This window comes from Chinchilla lanigera, unplaced genomic scaffold, assembly GCF_000276665.1.
Source record: "Chinchilla lanigera isolate Chin_1 unplaced genomic scaffold, ChiLan1.0 scaffold00018, whole genome shotgun sequence".
Taxonomy (NCBI): Eukaryota; Metazoa; Chordata; class Mammalia; order Rodentia; family Chinchillidae; genus Chinchilla; species Chinchilla lanigera.
Genome location: NW_004955419.1, coordinates 7508595 through 7526263, shown reverse-complemented (window position 1 = coordinate 7526263; position 17669 = coordinate 7508595). Strand labels below are relative to the sequence as shown.

The following is a 17669-nucleotide window of genomic DNA, read 5'->3' as shown; positions in this document are numbered from 1 at the left end:
ATGTTAACAGAGCCATTAAGGCTGCATCTATATTCCACAAATTATGTGGGTGATTTGGCAATTCTCCAGATCCCTCGGAGCCCACATCAGTCACCCAGATGTGCCATCTGCAGCAGGATCCCAGGGACGGACCACAGTCAAAAGCATCACAATAGTTTGAACATGTCCGTGCAGAAACAACCCAAGCCAGAGGAAGCCAGACGACAGACCTGCTGACCTAACCGGGCCTGCAAAGCCCAATCCAATAAAGGGAATTTCAGTTAGAGACCTCCCCAGAGCAGATGTACGCTTGAGAAAGCTCTTGGGTAGTTGTATTTTTGCAATTAGCACAAGATAACAGGAATGTTTCTTCTTACCTCTCTTTGTTCTATTGGGTCAGCTCCCCCATTTCCCTGGAAACTCATGCAGGAAAGATCAAAAATGGTTTTCTTCAAGTGCTGGTTGTCTGTGTACAGTTCCTTCACAAGCTGTATGAGCTCACTGACCTGAGAGAGAAGAGCGGAAGAACAGAATCACCACTTTAAAGCAAAGAGATCCTGGGCAAACTGTCTAATGTGAGCCTCTGCTTCCTCATCTGTAGGATAGGCTACTGTGAGAACTCCCCGTAATCTCATGCCCTCAACACAGTTCCAGTGCTCAGTCAACGACAGCTAGCACCAACTCTGCCTTCTACTGGAGACCCTCTGGAGGAAAAGCCCCCACGGCTGAAGTTTCCACACTTTTGTCAGACCTGCTTCTATAGCACAGACCTTCTTTGTATACCTACCCAGCAGTGTTGGTAATAAAACAGCTGTCTATCACAGAGCAATGTACAGCTAAAGACTCCTGCAAGCTTTGTCAATCATTGCCTGCAAAAATCCCGAGGAGGTGGCCAGCCTAGTATGCCCATCCCTGTTTTATAACAAGGAACCAGAGATACAAAGAAGCTAACTGTCCTGGAGAACAAGATAAAAACAATGTCCTAAATGCCAGATCCCGGATGGAAGAGCAGCTGCCTCCTGAGACTCAAGATCCCCTGGCTCCCAGTCCAGTGCTCCTGCTCTAGCTAGATCAGGTACACAGGCCACCAAGCAGACACCCTGGCTCCCTGAAAGCTTCAAGTAATTTTGAGGTATCCAGTAATTTTTCAAACACTTAAGAGGGACAATCATAAGCCCTTCAAATGTAGTGGAAAACCCCACCTTGACTACACACGGTAGATGTCCACCACATAGCATGAGTAAAATCCAAGGTGGGTAGAACAAGACAGTACTAAGTGCCAAGCAAGCAAACTGCCTGCTGCCCTGACCAGGGCCATACTGAGTACTAGCCAGCAGCTGGGACTGTCTTCTTCTCCTCCTCATTAAAACAGCTGTCTCAAGGCTCTACTCCTCCAAAAGCACCCCAGTTTTTATAGTCTCCTTGTTACTTCTTCTGAGCCTTAAAGGGCTTCTTTCTCTCTGCTAAGAAAACCCTCCACTTGGACAAACTCCTGTTCATCTTTCAAAACCCACTTCAAAGGCTCACTTCTTTTCAGATGCTTCCCCTGATCAAGTAAGGGGCAATTACTGTAACCTCTCCTCAGCTACCTCTATATCTTGTCCAGATGCCTCTCATGGCAACCTAATTGTTTGTTTGTGTGTCTGTTTTCTCTGCCAGGATGTGAATGATTCCATAAAAGAAACTAAACCTCAATCCCCGATCTAAGACAATTTTACAATAAATCACACGGACTCCTCTGTGCCCACGTGTCTTGTTCTTAACAATGGTTCTTAGAACCTTCAGACATATACAACCTTAACCACACCACAGACGGACAGATGGAAAAACCTTTGCAATCTATACAACCAAGATGTACTGATCCCACTTATAAGTATAATCGTTTAAAACTTTTATTAACTCCTACTATGTGTGTGAGGTATTGGGATATCAGAAATAAGTAAGCTATGATCATTAATTTTAAGATGTTTATAGCCTACCTAGAGACAAAGAAGCCAATAACCACAGATCAGCATAAGAAGGACATCAGTGTGGAACACAGAGGAGAGTGGAATGAGCTGAGAAAGAGTGTTCACCGTTTCTGGAAGGGCCTGGGAATTTTTCTTCCAGGGGTGCAGACCCGGCCTGGGGTCTCCAGCCTAAGCAGTGCATTCGGGAGGAGCCAAGCAGGAAAACAGGGGGACGAGAAGACAGGAGAGGAAAGGGACTTTCTGAGTTTCACATCCCCATTGTCAGGAGCCCAAGACGGAACAAATAAACAAATAAAAGCACTAAAAGTTAATAGCTCAGTACCTTTTTCTTAAGTTCTTCTTGAGAAAAATGCTCCCCTTGAAACAGATTGTGCTCTTCAAGGCAAATACTTAGATAAGATGTTTGATCGCTATAAAATGAAAACGGTTCTTCTGTCCAAAATAAAATAAAAATTAAATTAAATTAAGAACGTGGGGTGGGGAGAAAAAGAATATCAGAAACAGATCCTTCCAAGACAGCTCCCAGTGCAATCCATCTACAGCAATTTGAACAGGGAGGGGAGGAGGGGAAGAGACGTACACAAGGGGGGTTTAAAGTACCACCTTCGGAGCAGAAGCAATTTTCCTCGCTCTCTAGGCTGATATCTCAATATATAGTTTCATCTTGGGCTGTAGGTTTTCACTGTGGCCAGTGCTGAATTACAATTTGCATAGCAAGTGCTGTGCCTGATGACCGTTCTGAACGGCACAAACAAATGGTGATAGTTTAAATGAGCGAGTGATTCTGCTTAGGCGAGAATACAGGAAAATTAGATGTGACCCCAAGGGCAGAACTCAAGGGAAATAAAAGTGCCTGATGTATTTTCACTGGCTTCAGAGCCCTCATGGGAAGTGAGTACACCAAGTGCAAAAAGTGCCTGCTAGAGCCAAGACAAGAGTCGCGGTCACCTACATGTCAGGGTCCGCCTCCTCCGCAACAAATGGCACATTCTAACAGGGAGGGGAGAAGCGGGGGAGGAAGGACATTTAGAGAGCGGGGCACATGCCCAACAGCATTGCATTTAACACACATGGGTAAGTTCAACTGCACCTATAGTACAGTGCAGGAAACTAGAAAGAGCTGGACCCAAGGGGGCACATGCTGGCTCAAATCTGAACAAATCAATTCATCCCCACCCCTTCAGCTCAGTTTCTCCACCTTTAAAATGAAATTAATACATTTCTACCCAGTGAAATGATCACAAGGATCATTGCTGAGAATGAAAGAGCCCAGCACTCTGTCTTGTACCCAGACAGACAGAGTAGGTACCCAAGAAATGTCAAACCCACCACAATAACCAATTTTTATAGCATGTCCCAGGCTCCTAGAGACAGATACAGAAAGGAATGAAATACCATCCCACAACATAGGGGGATCTGGGCCTGGCAAGAGACAGGGCTAAACATACTAGGATGAGCCCAGCAGTGTGGGTTCCAGGAACACTCATCCCAGAGCAGCCAGCTGGACAAACTGGACACAGAAGCATCAACATGGCCACCAGGGAAACGGATCCTCAGGTACAATTCTGAAGCTGCTTCAACTCCTCTTATGAAAGTTCCATTTCCTCCAAATGGAAGAACCAAACAGAAGCATACAGAGAAGACAATGCACACCTTCTCGCCTCCGGATTTCACTGATCTGCTCCTCCAGGGTCTTTTGCAAATTCCGATAGGAGAGCACATCCCGCTCTAGTTGCTTCCGTAGGGCAAAAATGGCATTTAACTCAGCCTGCAGGTTGTTGGCACTTGGTGAAACAAGATAATAGACATTGTCAAACAGACCTGTTTACGCTTTAAGATACAAAGTCCAGCAAGCCTTTCTCTGATTTTTATGTTACTTGTTTTTTTTTAGTTATAAAAGTAAATATACAATCATTGCAGAAAAGTATAAGTATAAAGAAAATGAAAATTGTTTTAAAAAGTATAAAGAAAACAAAAATGAACCCATACCCAATTAACACACAGCAGCCTACATCTCCCCTTAATCTTTTTCTCTACAAGCATTTTCACAAGATGGAAAAAGCAATGAGTGGTATAACGCGGGTATGCATCTCTGGCTTAAATACCACTCTACATTTCTAGAAATCCTTGACATCATTTTTAATGATTATTAATATTAAAACTGGTGAACATCCCACCGGTGACTGTAACTATGAGTGGACATTTGGGTCATTTTGAGTTTTTGCTAGATGTAAGTGGGTGGAAATAATCTAATTCTCCAGGATGTGCCTCTTTGGAATAATGAATGCCATGAGAAGAAGGGGTGTAGAGAAGGAGGCTCCAGGGCCACGGAGTTACCTGGCCCCTGGACTTCAAAAGAAAAAGACACAGGATCTCTGCTGTTCCCATCAAAGAGGTCATATTGGGGCAGGGGGAGTGTAAGGGGCAGGAGGAAAATAAAAACCAAGGAAGAAGAGTGAGTTAACACTAACAGAGAAAAGGATCAATTTAGGAGCCAAAAGAACCCCCTGCAGTGGGTTAGCCCCCTAAAAACGCATAGTATGACTGGATTTTTATTCTTGATGGGGGAGGGAGATGGTCAGGTCTCACGTCCAGATCCGGGTGATACTGTATGGAGAGCTTATACAGAATTGGAAGCCCAGAACCCAGAAGAGGCCATGAACACACGCCCCTCCCAGAGGCTGAATCAATCTTGAGGAGGCCCATCCAACAGAACTTCCTCCAGCCACGGAAACATCCTGTATCTGCACTGATTCATACAGTAGCCACTAGGTAATGTAGCTTCATGTACCAAGGAGCTGTTTCATTTCATGAAATTTAAAGTAAGCTTAATCTTCAATGATGACATTATCTACTGATTATTCTACTGGACAGTGCAGGTCCACAGTGTGGTTTGACATTAAGTTCTTTCCTTAAAAAGGATTCCCAATAGTGAAATTAGTGGGTCAAAGCACACGAACATTTTTAAAGCCACTAACACACCTTAACAAATCAGAAAGTCTCCTTTTCTACACACTGAGAACATATTGCTATGAGAGGGTTAGAGAATATATCGACCTATGAGAGGGTTCAGCATTTTGAAACTACCTGTAAACATTTACTAATTATAAGGATTTTCCTAACATGAGGGCCCAAAGCTTTTATCACATTTTTCTAACGGGGTCAAGAGCCCCAAAATGGCTAGGAGCTATTGCTCTGAATACATGTGCCAGGTATTCAAGCCTCATATTTTCCTTCAGAGATTTTTTTTTCCAGGTCCATGCATCTAACTGTACACATAAATCAACATACGCTGGAATAAAAATAAACCATTATGTCTAATCTTCTATGCCTGCGGCTTTGAGGACGGTTCATTGTGAAGCAGCCTTCATGCAAGCCAAGGGGCCCACTAGCAACTTGTACCTAGTTCCATTTCAAGACAATCATAATGATCAATTTGTACGGCTGATGGGAAACCTTCCCGAGGTGTCACAGCACAGCACAGCTTGGATGTGGCTGTGCTGCCGAGACATTTAACCAGGAAAAAAAAAAAGAGAGATTGTTTTAGAGAAGCTCCTGCTATTAGGGCTGGGGAAAGCTAACTGCCACACTCCCTCCTCCATTTTCTGACGGGGTGAAAAGGACACAGCTGCTGCTCCCGTGTCTGTCATTTATGTTTTCCCAACTCCAGAATCATATAAAGATGTGAGGAATTGGTGGAACAAAAGGTGCTTCACACAGAAAGGAATAAAAGCCCTGTGTATTCTTTCGGGACTAGAGGCAGCGGGTGGAGGGGGGCGCGTAAAAATAAGGACACATGGAGAGCTGGGCTCACAGAGACACACTGTAACTAAGCAGCCCCTGACCTTGGCCCGCCAGTTTCCTCTGTAAAATGAGGAGAACACCAGCCCCACCCCTGTCCCTTGAGATTGTTTTGAGGATTAAATGCGATGGGACTGGAGAGAGCACATGACACAGTGTCTAACGTGTCTGCATAGTAGCTGCTCAACAAACATCAACTCCTTCCTTTTGCATACCCCACAGCTCCCATGCACAGGATCCTTCTAAGCCAAACTTTCTGATTCTCACACATTACAACCATAACTTTTATCTGGAGACAATGCTATGCCCCAAGGAACATGTGTCAAGGTCTAAAGACATTTTTGGTTGTCACAACTGTGGCAGGAGGAGGTGGGTGTGCTACTGGCATGGGATAAAGCCAGAGATACTGCTAAACATCCTATAATGCACAGGACAGCCCCTCAGAAAAAAAAAAAATCCAGCCTGCAGTCACAGTACTGCTGAGGTAAAGCAACACTGGGTTACAGGAAGTGCAGAGGAAACGAGCCCTGGAGATGGACACGCCAGCAAGGACCGAGGCTCAGAAGCAAAAGAGAGGCAGCTCTGATCATTTTTCACTGTGGTACCCTTCACATCTTAGGGACACAATGTGCAGTAAAGCCACAGATTTCCAAGTGCTCCCATGGAGAATAAAAAGGAAAGGTAAAAGGATCGGGCTCACAGTTTCCTTCCTCTTGTTCCCATTTTAATCACAAATGTCTGTGCCTCCACTCACCCTCCTTTATTGCCAGTTTCTGGAGAGTTAGCAGCACTGCGGTCACAAATGAGAGCGCCACCTGCCCTCGCCCATAGTTCTGCCCCTGGACGTGCTAGGCTCCAAGGATCCAGAAGCCCGTGGGCTAAGCTCACACATGATGGCGCAGTGAGGCAGGCAGGAACATTTTATGTTGTCGTGCTTAATAAGTGTCATTATTTACTGAGTGCCTACTCTGCGCCAGGTAGTGCTGGAATTTACACAGTATCATCTCTTGTATCCAAACAACCCTGTGAGATGGAGATAGGTGGGTGAGTAGGTAGGTAAGTGGGAGAATAGGTAGGTAAGTAGGTAGGTAAATAGGCAGAGAGGTAAGTGGATAGGTACACAGGTATGTTAGCAGGCAGGTAGATTAGGTGGTAGGTAGGTGAGCAGGTAGGTAGATAAGTAGGTAGGGAGGGAGTGGGTAGATAAGTAGGCAGACCACCAATCTGCTCTTTACAAACCCACACACTGAGGCTCAGCATAGAAATTATTTGCACGAGCTCAGAACTGCTGGGTGACAGAGCTGGGATGTGGACCCAGGCCATCTTTCCCTAATGTACTCCAAGTCTGAAGACGAACAGGAAACCTTTTAAGCACACTGGCTGGTCACTGCTCTGACCCCTCCAGCCTTATCTGCACTTTTATTCATTAGGGAAGAACCTGTGAAACTCGGAGGCATCCATGATGCTGAGAGGGCTTGGGAGGCACCTCCCACAGCATGTCTCAGTGCTCAGAATCTACCCTGCTCCCTCCCGGAGAAGCCGTGCCAACTGAAGCAAAATTGGTCCAGGCCCTCTTGGAGTTCTCCATGACTCAGCGCCCCCACCCCGCCCAGTGAAAATGGCCAGCAGCTGAGGTTTCCGGAAAAAGCTCACTTTCAGAGAGAGATGCCCATACCTGGGATTTCACCAACATGTTTTCGTTTTCTCTCAATTCATTTCAGATTTTAAAATCAGGAAATTATCTCATAGTTTAGAAGCCTGAAGCAGGGGAGGGGCATTCTGCATAGAGCATCTCCTAAGGGCTCCGAGCAACACAGCCTATAGAGGCTCCCCATGACCCTGGGGGAGCTCCTAGAGGAGGTCAGCAGGTGGAGTGGCCACAGGTGACCACAAGAGGGCCAGGGGGTCAGGAAGGAAGCAGAAGGGTAACAGCCGGCAGCCAGCTGAGCCTCCTCACAAGAGTGACACAGAGGCAAATTCTCAAGAAGCAGTGGGAGGCAAAGCAGGGGAGGTCAGGAAGAGGGTAGGAAAAAAAACAGAGGTGAGGGCAGAGGCAGGAAAACACAGTCCTAGGACAGAGAAGAGCTTGCAAAGGGTACACACAAAGGAAAAGTGAAGGGTGATGTTGATTAACTTATTATAGACAATTCTGGACATATACAGAAAAAGACAAGCTATGTGATGAGCCCTGCCTCCATCCACCCACAACCCAGACAACAAACCAGGAGGCCAGGGCCAATCTTGTTCCTTTGCTATCTCCACCCCTTCCTCAGCTTCTGTGCTGTTTTGAAATGAATCCTAGATCTCATATCTTTCAACTGTAACTATCCAGTGTGGAAAGGGATGTTGTTTTTGTGTAAAAAACTCCTGAGGTCAATCCTGCATTGATGGAGGTGCACACAGAAGCGTGGAGCAGGCCACTTGCCTCGGGACACAGAGGCAGTGAGCGGGAAAGCCAGGACCAGAACAAGACTGCTGGCCTGTAACTCACTGTCCTCATCACACCGCCGGCACCAAAGCATTTCAGTGTCTCTGCAGACACAGGTCACTCCCAGGCACAGAGACTTGCCTGGCTCCTAGAGCTCTGGCAACATCTGTATGACCGTGGACAAGTCACTACACCTCCCTTAAGTTGCACGGACTCATGTAAAATAGCTCCGATATCACCACTTACCTCGCAGAACAGCTCTGACGAGCATACAAGATAAGAATACACACGGAAGCATCCCTAAGTATAGCATAAAATATTTTAAAATCTGAGTATTATACTTTATCCTGATGTTGTTGCCAAAATGAGGCAATTCTCGACAGAAACAGGAAAACCTGATTGTTAAGTAAGGCCATCACCAGGCACTTTGTAAATTTCCCCAGCAAACTGGCAGGCTTTGCTGGGTCGGAGGCCACCAGCACTTCCCACGTGCACATGCCCATGACGCATGCCCTCACATGCGCATGACGTCCACACAGAAACCCTCACCTGTCTGAGTTCTGCAGAGACTTCACCAGGTGGGAATAGATGTCCCGCTCCTTCTTTAAGACCTGCATTAGCTCTTCATAGTCTGACTGTTGTTTTTCCTGGAAAGAACAAAGGCATCCAGCATTAGGGGAAGAATCTTAAGAGTGCAGCTCTATATTAATCAAGTGTATGTGGCTAGTTCTGGTTTTTAAAACCACTGGGAGGTGCGACCCAGCCAGGCTCTGGCTCAGACCACAGTCTGACAGCACCACCTGCAGGACAAGCGGGGAAGGCCTGCCTGCCACAGTGTGCATCTGGACTGTCCTCCAAAAGCCAACGTGTCAGGAGCTCAGTCCCCAGGGTGGCACTACCGAGAGGCAGTAGAAACTCTGAGAAGTGGGGTCTACTGCGACATCCTTGGGTCATTAGGGGCTTGCCCTTGAGAAGAGGCTCCCTCCTTTTTCTTTCTTGTTCCCCGGCCATGGGGTAAGCAGTCTGCTCCACTACCTTTCCACTCCCTGCCACTGCACCCCAGTACCCCCACCAGAGGCCCAACTGAAATCTCCAAAATTGTGAGCCAAAATGAAGCTTTTCTCTTTATAAGTTAGTTACATCAGGCATTTTGTTACAGTGAAGCTAATACATTTACCCAGCACAAAACAGAACTATGCTTCCAACACCCAACAGCTATGAATCATAGACACCTTCCTTACCCAAGGTAAAACTATCATTCCTAAAAGCTATTGATCATTATTTTCACAACACTACAAAGAAAATGTCTTGCCACACTTGCTCTTTTTTTTTGGCACCGACAATCGAACTCAGGAACTTGCGCTTACCAGGCAGACGCCTATGCCACTGAGCCATTTCCCCAGCCTCATCACACTTGCTCTTGCTCCAAAGAAGAGAAATTCATAAACTAAAACCTAACAAATCCTGGGGTCAAGAAATGTAACATGTTCCCGCCAGCTTGGACCAATGCGCAAGCTTGAACCACCGGTCCAGGCTTCATGGCTGTCCTACCCAGCAGCTTTTCATTAATTTTGTTAGTGAAAAGACTGACACAAGTGGTTAGATCCATTTGTACTACCACTGCTACAAGCCTCCCGATGAGACAGTCATCCACGTGCCACCAGTAGCTCAAGCTGCCCAGCAGTGAGACATGAGTTGTGGCCCCATCATGAACATGTTAAAGTGGAGCAGAAGGCAAGCGAGTGGCACCTGGAAGGCATCCAGAGCACAGCAAAGGTCGCTGCTTACCTTGGGTAAGCAGCTGAACGGTCCTCTATCAGGTTCAGTCCCCACTTTTATGAAATGAGGACACAGGTTGTGAACATTTACAACTGCGAGGTATTTTTTAAAGATTAAATTTTGGCCCTGCCACTTACTAGTTTGGCAGTTTCTTACCAGTAACCGTGGCATTTTTACCTAAGAAATGGTGGACAATAACCTCCACTTTACAGAGTTATGGAGCAGACAAGAGAGAAATTGTGTATTGTTAGGAGACAGGGACCCCTGGACTAATTCCAATATTGAGACATGGGAAATCAGGGACAGCAGAAGGTGTGATTCCAGCATTCTGTTGTGCTAGAAAATGAAGAAGTGCTTAAGGAGTTCAATGCTAGTTGCCAGGGGCTGGGGCAAGGAGAAAAGGAGGAGTTATTTTTCAGATACAAGGTCTGTTATACAAGATGAGTAAGTTCTGGAGGTGCATGGTGACTCCAGTGAGCAATACCGTATTGCACACTTGACATCTGCTAAGAGGTAGATCTTAAAGGTGTCCCCCAAGTTGGCACTAATGTGAGGCAACAGATATATTCATCAACTTGATTACGGTAATTATTTCACAATGTATGCAATATCAAAATATCAAGTTGTACACTTTAAAAATATAAAATTTTTGTCAATTATGCTTTAATAAAGCTAAAAAAGAAATAAATGATGAATTTTGTCAAAATGACATAGAAGCCAGTTTAAAAAGGCTTCCACCAGCCAAATCGGGGACTATTTGAACATCAAAATAATGATAATGATGGATTATAACCCACTGAATAAAACAGAAATTTATGAATCCATACTGATATGAGTGAATAAATGAGAAGAACTGGCTTTTCTTTGCAGTAAAATGATAATTAATAAATGTAGAATGAATGATGGAATTAGAAGCATCACTATTTGGCAACCATCATGGTAGTAAATAATTCAGCCAAGAAACATAAAAAGATGATAAAACTAGTAAGTGAACGCTTGAAGATAAGAATTTATACAGACAGAAAACACTTACCACAAGGTATTTATTTAATACAAAGGAAAAAAAGAGTAATGGACAATCAAGACCCCTGGCAGACACTGCCTTGATGCACTTTTCCAAGGCAGGATGGCTATACAGTGATGGGACAAGCTGAAATCATGCACCACTGGACCAGGTACAATGGGAAGAACACACCATTACTGTTGCGACACTCATGACTAAGATGTACACACTCAATCTAACCGCCAAGGAGATCACGAACCCCCAAACTGAAGGGCAGCCATCCACCAACATATCGGATACTTCAAAGGTTTCAAGGTCATGCCTGTCAAGAAAAACTTGAGGAACTGTCTCAGACCACAGACTAAAGAATCAAGACTAGAAAAAGTGAGGTGTGATACTGAACCAACTCTATCACTGGGAAGATCATTACTCAGAAAACAGATAAACTACAAGTCTGAGGATTAGAAGGGAGTGATCAGTCTGGGCTAATTTCTTGGGTGCAGTAGCTGAGCTGAGTGTCTCTGTTTAAAAAGAAAATATACCCTAAAGTATTTGGAGAGGACAGGGCTTTAATTGGAACTTTCTTTCAGGTGAAGGAGAAAAAATAAAATCCTTTATTCTTGTAACTTTTCTATAATTTGAAATTATTTCAACATACAGAATAAATACTGAAGTTAATGTATGCAGAACGCCTAGCACAGCACGCAGCAGAAATGAGGTGGTGTCCGAATGCTGGAGAGAAAACTCTGTTAACGGGCACCAAAAACAGCCTTTGTAGTTCACATTAAGATATCAGCTTGGCCAGGGGTTCCTGACCTAACTAAAATCTAGAGGCTGCAAGAATATGAACAGAGGGTGATACAGCTCAGCGGCATAGCACCTGCCTGGCAAGCGCAAGGTCCTGAGTTCAATTCTCAGTACCAAAACAGAAAAAGAAAAAAAAAAAAGAAAAAAGAATGTGAACACAAGAAATTATTGTATCTTTATTTCCATTAACTTCTGGCTGAAATTTAGCACACCTCTCCATTACAAGTTGAAGGAAAATTGGTATTGCTATAAACCATAGTAGTGCTAGCATTATCCTGGTGACTTGGTCATCAAAAGAAATACAGTTATTTTATACGTAACACAGATCCCACAAAACATCACAAGATTTTTATGCTTATCACTACCTTCAGAGCTATAATGGTCACTACAGTCACTGCCATACCATTTTACAGCATAAGTTTTTGTATTTTAAAAACTGCAAAATGTTTAGTAGCCTTCATAATCCCATACATTTATTTTGCGCATTTACATGATTCCAGGGATCCTTGGCTACAGTTAGGCTGCCAAGACGATGGAGAGGGAAAAAGCCTAAGTCCCCAGACCCAGGAGAACCCCGCTGTGCTTCCAGCTCTAACAAAACAGGGCCTAGGCAGCACCTGCCCATAAGGACCTTCAGTGCTGAACTAGCAGGCTGGTCCCAACAAGTCAGTCACCCAGACTGTTAGAAATGTCAGGCCCGTGCAAAGCACGCCACCTGCCACTGGCACAGGAGCTTCCAGATGCCTCTGCACACGAAAACTGTGTCTCTCAGCTCCCAACCTACACACAAGCTCCTGTGCAGCCAGGGCACCCCGAAGAGAGTGGCTCAGAGCTGAAAAGGACAAGACAAACAAACAATTCAGGACCGAGTCCTCAGCATGGCGGCCACCATGAGGTGCTCTCTGGGATCCTCACAACTGAGGTGCCCCCTGCTCCCCACGCCACAGAGGTCGGGTCATGAGGCAGGACATGTGCCACAAGCCTGCGCTTTTCAGTCCACCCCTCACTGTCCCATAATGATGCCAAGCTCAGGTATAACTGACACAGGTAACATGCCAGCCACACAAACCTGCCAAAGGAAACAAGAAAAGCCAATGACAAAATAAGAAATCCTTAGCCAGGTGTGGTAGTGCATGCTTACAATCCTAGCACTTGGAAGGCAGAGGCCAGAGGACTGCAAGTTCATGGCCAGCCTGCTCAAAAACACACAAATGAAACACAACCTACTGTTCTTGAGCACCTAACGCAAGAGGCAGTGCTGTTTAGGAGTATGTGACCCGGTTAACTGTGTGACCTTGAAAAAACTATTCAGCCTCTCTGTGCTTCAGTAACCTCACCTATAAACTAAGGTGATAATCTGTATACCTCACAGGATTGTCAAGATTAAATGAGTTAATCTACACAAAGCTGTCAGAACAATGCTTGGCATGGAGTAAACACCTAAATGCTAATTGTCCTATGTTCCAGATACTAAGCTAGGTCTTTACAGATATTATCTCTAGCACCACAACAGTGCAGGGGGCTAGGTCAGTCTTCCTGCTCTTCAGCTGATGAAACTGATTCTCTGGGAGCAGAGGTAACATGTTTGAGACCACTCAGCTAACAAGTGGTAAAGTCAGAGTTTGTGCTTGTAACTTAAAGCTGACCAACAAGCGCTAGGAAAAAAAGAGCAGTAAATGTAGATTTCTGGTGGATGGAACAAAGATTTTAGGAATGCAGTATGTGGAGCGCATGTGCACCCAATCCCTGGGGCCCTGCATGTTGACTGAATCTCGGGAGGCTGGGCTCTAAGCCCTAGAGAAAGAAAACCCACGGCCACATCAGGGGCCTGGATGCACAGCTCAGCTCCTTTCCCCTCTACTTCCTGGGAGAGAGTCCCACCCTCCCCAGGGTTTAGGCCACCACTCTCCTCATCCTGCCCTCATCCCCTTCTCCTGCCCTTCTAGCTCAGGGTCACTCAGAAGTCCCTCCCAGGAGCGGCAGGGACTCCTCCTTACTCTCCAAAATCCAAGTGCCATCACTTACCACGCCCCACTGACACACGCCAGAGCACCCTACAGGATGTGCTCAGGCCCAACCACCAGAAAACCCTCCCGCCCTCCTCCAGCCTCCAGAGCGCCCAGGTTCACCTTCATCCCAGAGCTCGCGTGCCAACCACCTGTGCGGAGTCTGAGCGCCTTGCCAGCAGCCATGTCCCAAGCCAAGCACCGTGCCTGGCACGAGTCAAATGCTGCCACAAATACTTGAGGAACTGATGATTAAACAGGTAAGAGGGGAACACAGGGAGTGACATGAATCTTAAGAGCAGAGATTCCTGTGGATATTTTGCATAATGGAAGTCAGAGTGAGCCAACGTCTTCCTAGAAGCAAATTGCTCACCCACGTTAAATAAATGAACTCTTCGGAGCCATTCGGGTCCCATTTCATCAATCACCTATTCCCCTGCGTTGAATCATGCCCCATTAGAATGAAGTCATTTGGCTTCCTCAGCAGAGCTGACAGCCCAGTAGACCTCTTCGGCACAGAGGGAGAGGGCCAGACTGCCCAGAGAAGCAGCGAGAAGGACCTGGCTTAACTGGGGGGGGCGGGGCGGGGACATCAATTCTCACCCTCCACCTAACCCCTCCAAACAAGAAGCAGCTGAGACAGGAGGCCTCCTCACAGGAAAGACCTGTTGCTGCTGCCTATCTACTGTGTGTGTGACTGCAGTGTGCTCTCCACAGCGGAGCGAAGCCCTGCAGTATGGTGACCCGGGGCCAAGTACTGGAAAAAGGTCTCTCCTTTGTAAGCCAGGTCCTGACCCCACACTAAACCATTACAGTTCTCTCCAAGGAATTGCAAGATTTAGACAGAAACACCGGACATCTGGGAGTTACAGGGGCGAAGTCACGTAAAAGGCAGATCAGAGCCCCTGGCCTCTGCTGTTGAGCTCTAGGGGCTAGCACACTTTTCACCCTCCCCGCTAGCACACTTTTCACCCTCCCCGGAGTGCGGCTGCTCAGCTCCTGCCTGGTATCTGCAAAAGCATCCAGTATGTTCCCAGTTAAGACCCCCTTCCAAGAAAGTTTATTCAGTGTTGGCTTCTATAACTTGCACTCTGAAGAATGTTAACTGGTACACTTATATTATTTCTAATCCTCTCAGAAGGAAGGTACCTGATTTCCACTTTACAGATTATGGAGGTGCTTTTCAGAGAGATTAACCACTTGTCTAAGGTCACAGGGCTGGTAAATAGCAGGACTGACATTCTGACACAAAAGCACCCTGTAGTTTCTACCATGCCATTGTTTCCTTAATGACTTGAAGGAAACACATATAATGCGCTGGCCACAACCTGAAGAGGCAGCAGACACGTAAAGAGAAAGTTTAATGGATCAGTTCTTGGTAATCAAGACAATTTAGAGGCCTAGTAAATAGAAAGTGTCTATTTCAGTAGCTATGTCACTGTCCTGCAACAAAGACATTTGTTTTAATACTTGGAAAATTCAGCAGCAATGTCCCAACCATGTCAACAACCAAGCTATAAATCTCCAGCTTCAGCAAGTCAAATACGGTCAGTGTGTTTTACTCTCTCTTCTTCAATTCCCTGATCATCTAGCATTAATTCTCAGGATCACACAATGATTCGACGGAAAACAAACTCCCCAGACTCTATGGAGACATCATCAGAGCCTTGAGCTTTTTGTAAAAATGGGCAGAGGATAAACTCTAAATCAATACAAAATGGCCCAGAGCACAGCAGAAGAAATCTACATTTTGTACAAAGAAAGGACTATAATCGGAAAAGCATGGGGGGGGGCATAAATCTGCAACAGTTGGGATTCCTTAAAGTGACACCTACACATTTATAATTCTCATGATAATTTGTAATTCTTTACCCGTAATTTGCAATTAGTCTTACAGAAAAGATTAAAACTGTTGCTAAAATGCTTCAGTATTTTTCATAGTAATTTAAACATCACCAGGATCTATAGATTACCAAACTGCCCATGGAATGCCTTTCAACTTGTGGTTATAAGAAGTACAGATATTTCCCAGCACACAAACTAAACACAAAATGGCAGAGATGATAAAACTGGTGAGAATAAACATAAAATACTCACCCTGTTCAATAATTTATAAATATTTTCTTCAACACACACTTTTTCATGACTAAAATGTGACTCAAAATAACATTTAACTAAATGTATCCAGATTAGTGAAGTTTATATCCTTATTAACAAAAAAAAACCTGATGGGCTGCTACCTTGTTTCAAACACAATGCCTTATTACAGGTTAAGTACATCTTAAATGCCCAACTAACTGGTCAAAATCATACAATAAATGTAAGTTAGAATCACAAAATACTAGCCCTGAGACAGTCTGTCAGCCATGCCCAAGGTTACCTAAATAAAATGACAAAGCTGAAAGAGAAATCCAGGGCCCCAGATTTCTGGCCCAGCCCAAGGGTGGCACTAATCCATGCTGGCATTCTCATGCATATCAGCAAAATGCAAATATACAAACAGTCAGAATTAAGAAAGAACTCCAACTGTTCAGCCAATGGCACCAGGACCAGGTCTGATACTGAGCTGATATGCAACATAACGGCTAGTCTTGGCTACTAAAATATTCCTACACCTATTAGAAAGTAACTCCAGCCCATCCACTCCAACCATCCCACTGCCTAGCCCCACCTCATGGACCCTAGGATCTGCCCTGTGATCCGCTATCTACAGAGGTCAAACCTGGCACAAGGGCAGGCCTTCAGCTCCCCACTCCAGTCCTACTGCCCAAGTCTGTTCTGAGGCCTGATACCCACGCTGTATGGTTGTTAATGATTTTGAGGATCACCCTCAATAAAACCGTAAGTCACAATCATAGCCATTCATCAGGGAACTAATTTGAGTAAGAGTGCTCTGTCTTCTGCACATACGAACTTAATTAAAGACAAGTTTTTTTTTTAAAACTTGGTCTACAGTTAACTCTTTTCCTGTCCCATATCTGCTTGCCTGTTTGCATTATCCATTCCCTCACTCAACTAGCATCTACAGAACCAGGCACTCGGCTGAACATCAGAATTCAGGGATGAGTGCCAGTTCCTAGCCCTACAGGTCTGCCCTCAGTGCCACACAGGGGCTCAGATGGAGGGAAGCAAACACCAAAACATGGAGCAAGTGCGACAGCAGAGGGGCCTGTAAAGTGCTGCCAGGCAGAGGAAGAGAAGGTGCCACAGTGCAGCAGGTCAGGGAAGCGCCCATGGGAAAGGCGACACTCAAGTGGCACCCACAGGGATGCTCAGGGGTCAGCAAGAAGAAAGGAAAAGCCATGCAGGCAGATGGCAGAGCAAAGACAAAGGCACAAAGGAAGAAACGTGCTGTTTACAGGAATCTGCAAGAAATCAGCTATTGTCGGTCATGAAAGATAATGTGGGGCTGGATGACGAAGGACCTGCTGGATCCCATTTAAAGAGAAAAACCTCACCTCTTGGAGCCACATAGTTCCTAAGAGGCAGTTCCTTGATGGAGCAAATATGAGGCTCTTCTTTTAACAAGCTGTGATTTCTCGGTTTCACATGCAGGGCAAATACTAAGACTCAGCGAAGGATACTAATCTGCACGGTGACTGGGAGAAGAGCTCCCTGTACCTGTTGTGAGCTCAATTATCAGCAAGGAAGCATTGGAGGATGGCTAGATCAAAAGAGTTATCAAGTATGTTTCAGAACAGAATATGAATACACTGGCATGTGAACATCCAATTTCAGTCAAGCTTACCCCCAAGAAGATGAGTTTGCTGCCTGGTGACTGTTGAGAAGAGCGCTTTTCTGTTATTAAGCCTTCACTCCTGAACTTGGGATCCTCCGCAGCCATTAAATAACGGTTCCGCTGTATTGCTTCCAAATCTTTTTCATTGAATTTCTAA

At 45.3% G+C, this 17669-nt stretch overlaps 1 protein-coding gene across 10 annotated transcripts in view; it reads right to left on the bottom strand.

Moving 5' to 3' along the window:
• Nucleotides 1-17669, bottom strand: part of Cdk5rap2 (CDK5 regulatory subunit associated protein 2) — a 194707-nt gene that overhangs the window by 80620 nt on the left and 96418 nt on the right. For 8 of the 10 annotated variants that reach the window (XM_013513198.1, XM_013513196.1, XM_013513197.1 and 5 more), the window contains 5 exons: nt 17522-17665; nt 8728-8825; nt 3603-3733; nt 2272-2381; nt 357-485 (listed from right to left, as the gene is read on the bottom strand). In XM_013513198.1, coding sequence (XP_013368652.1) covers nt 357-485; nt 2272-2381; nt 3603-3733; nt 8728-8825; nt 17522-17665 — 612 coding nt within the window. The remainder of the gene's footprint in view (nt 1-356; nt 486-2271; nt 2382-3602; nt 3734-8727; nt 8826-17521; nt 17666-17669) is intronic. The other 2 variants (XM_013513194.1, XM_013513201.1) reach the window with 1 other exon arrangement.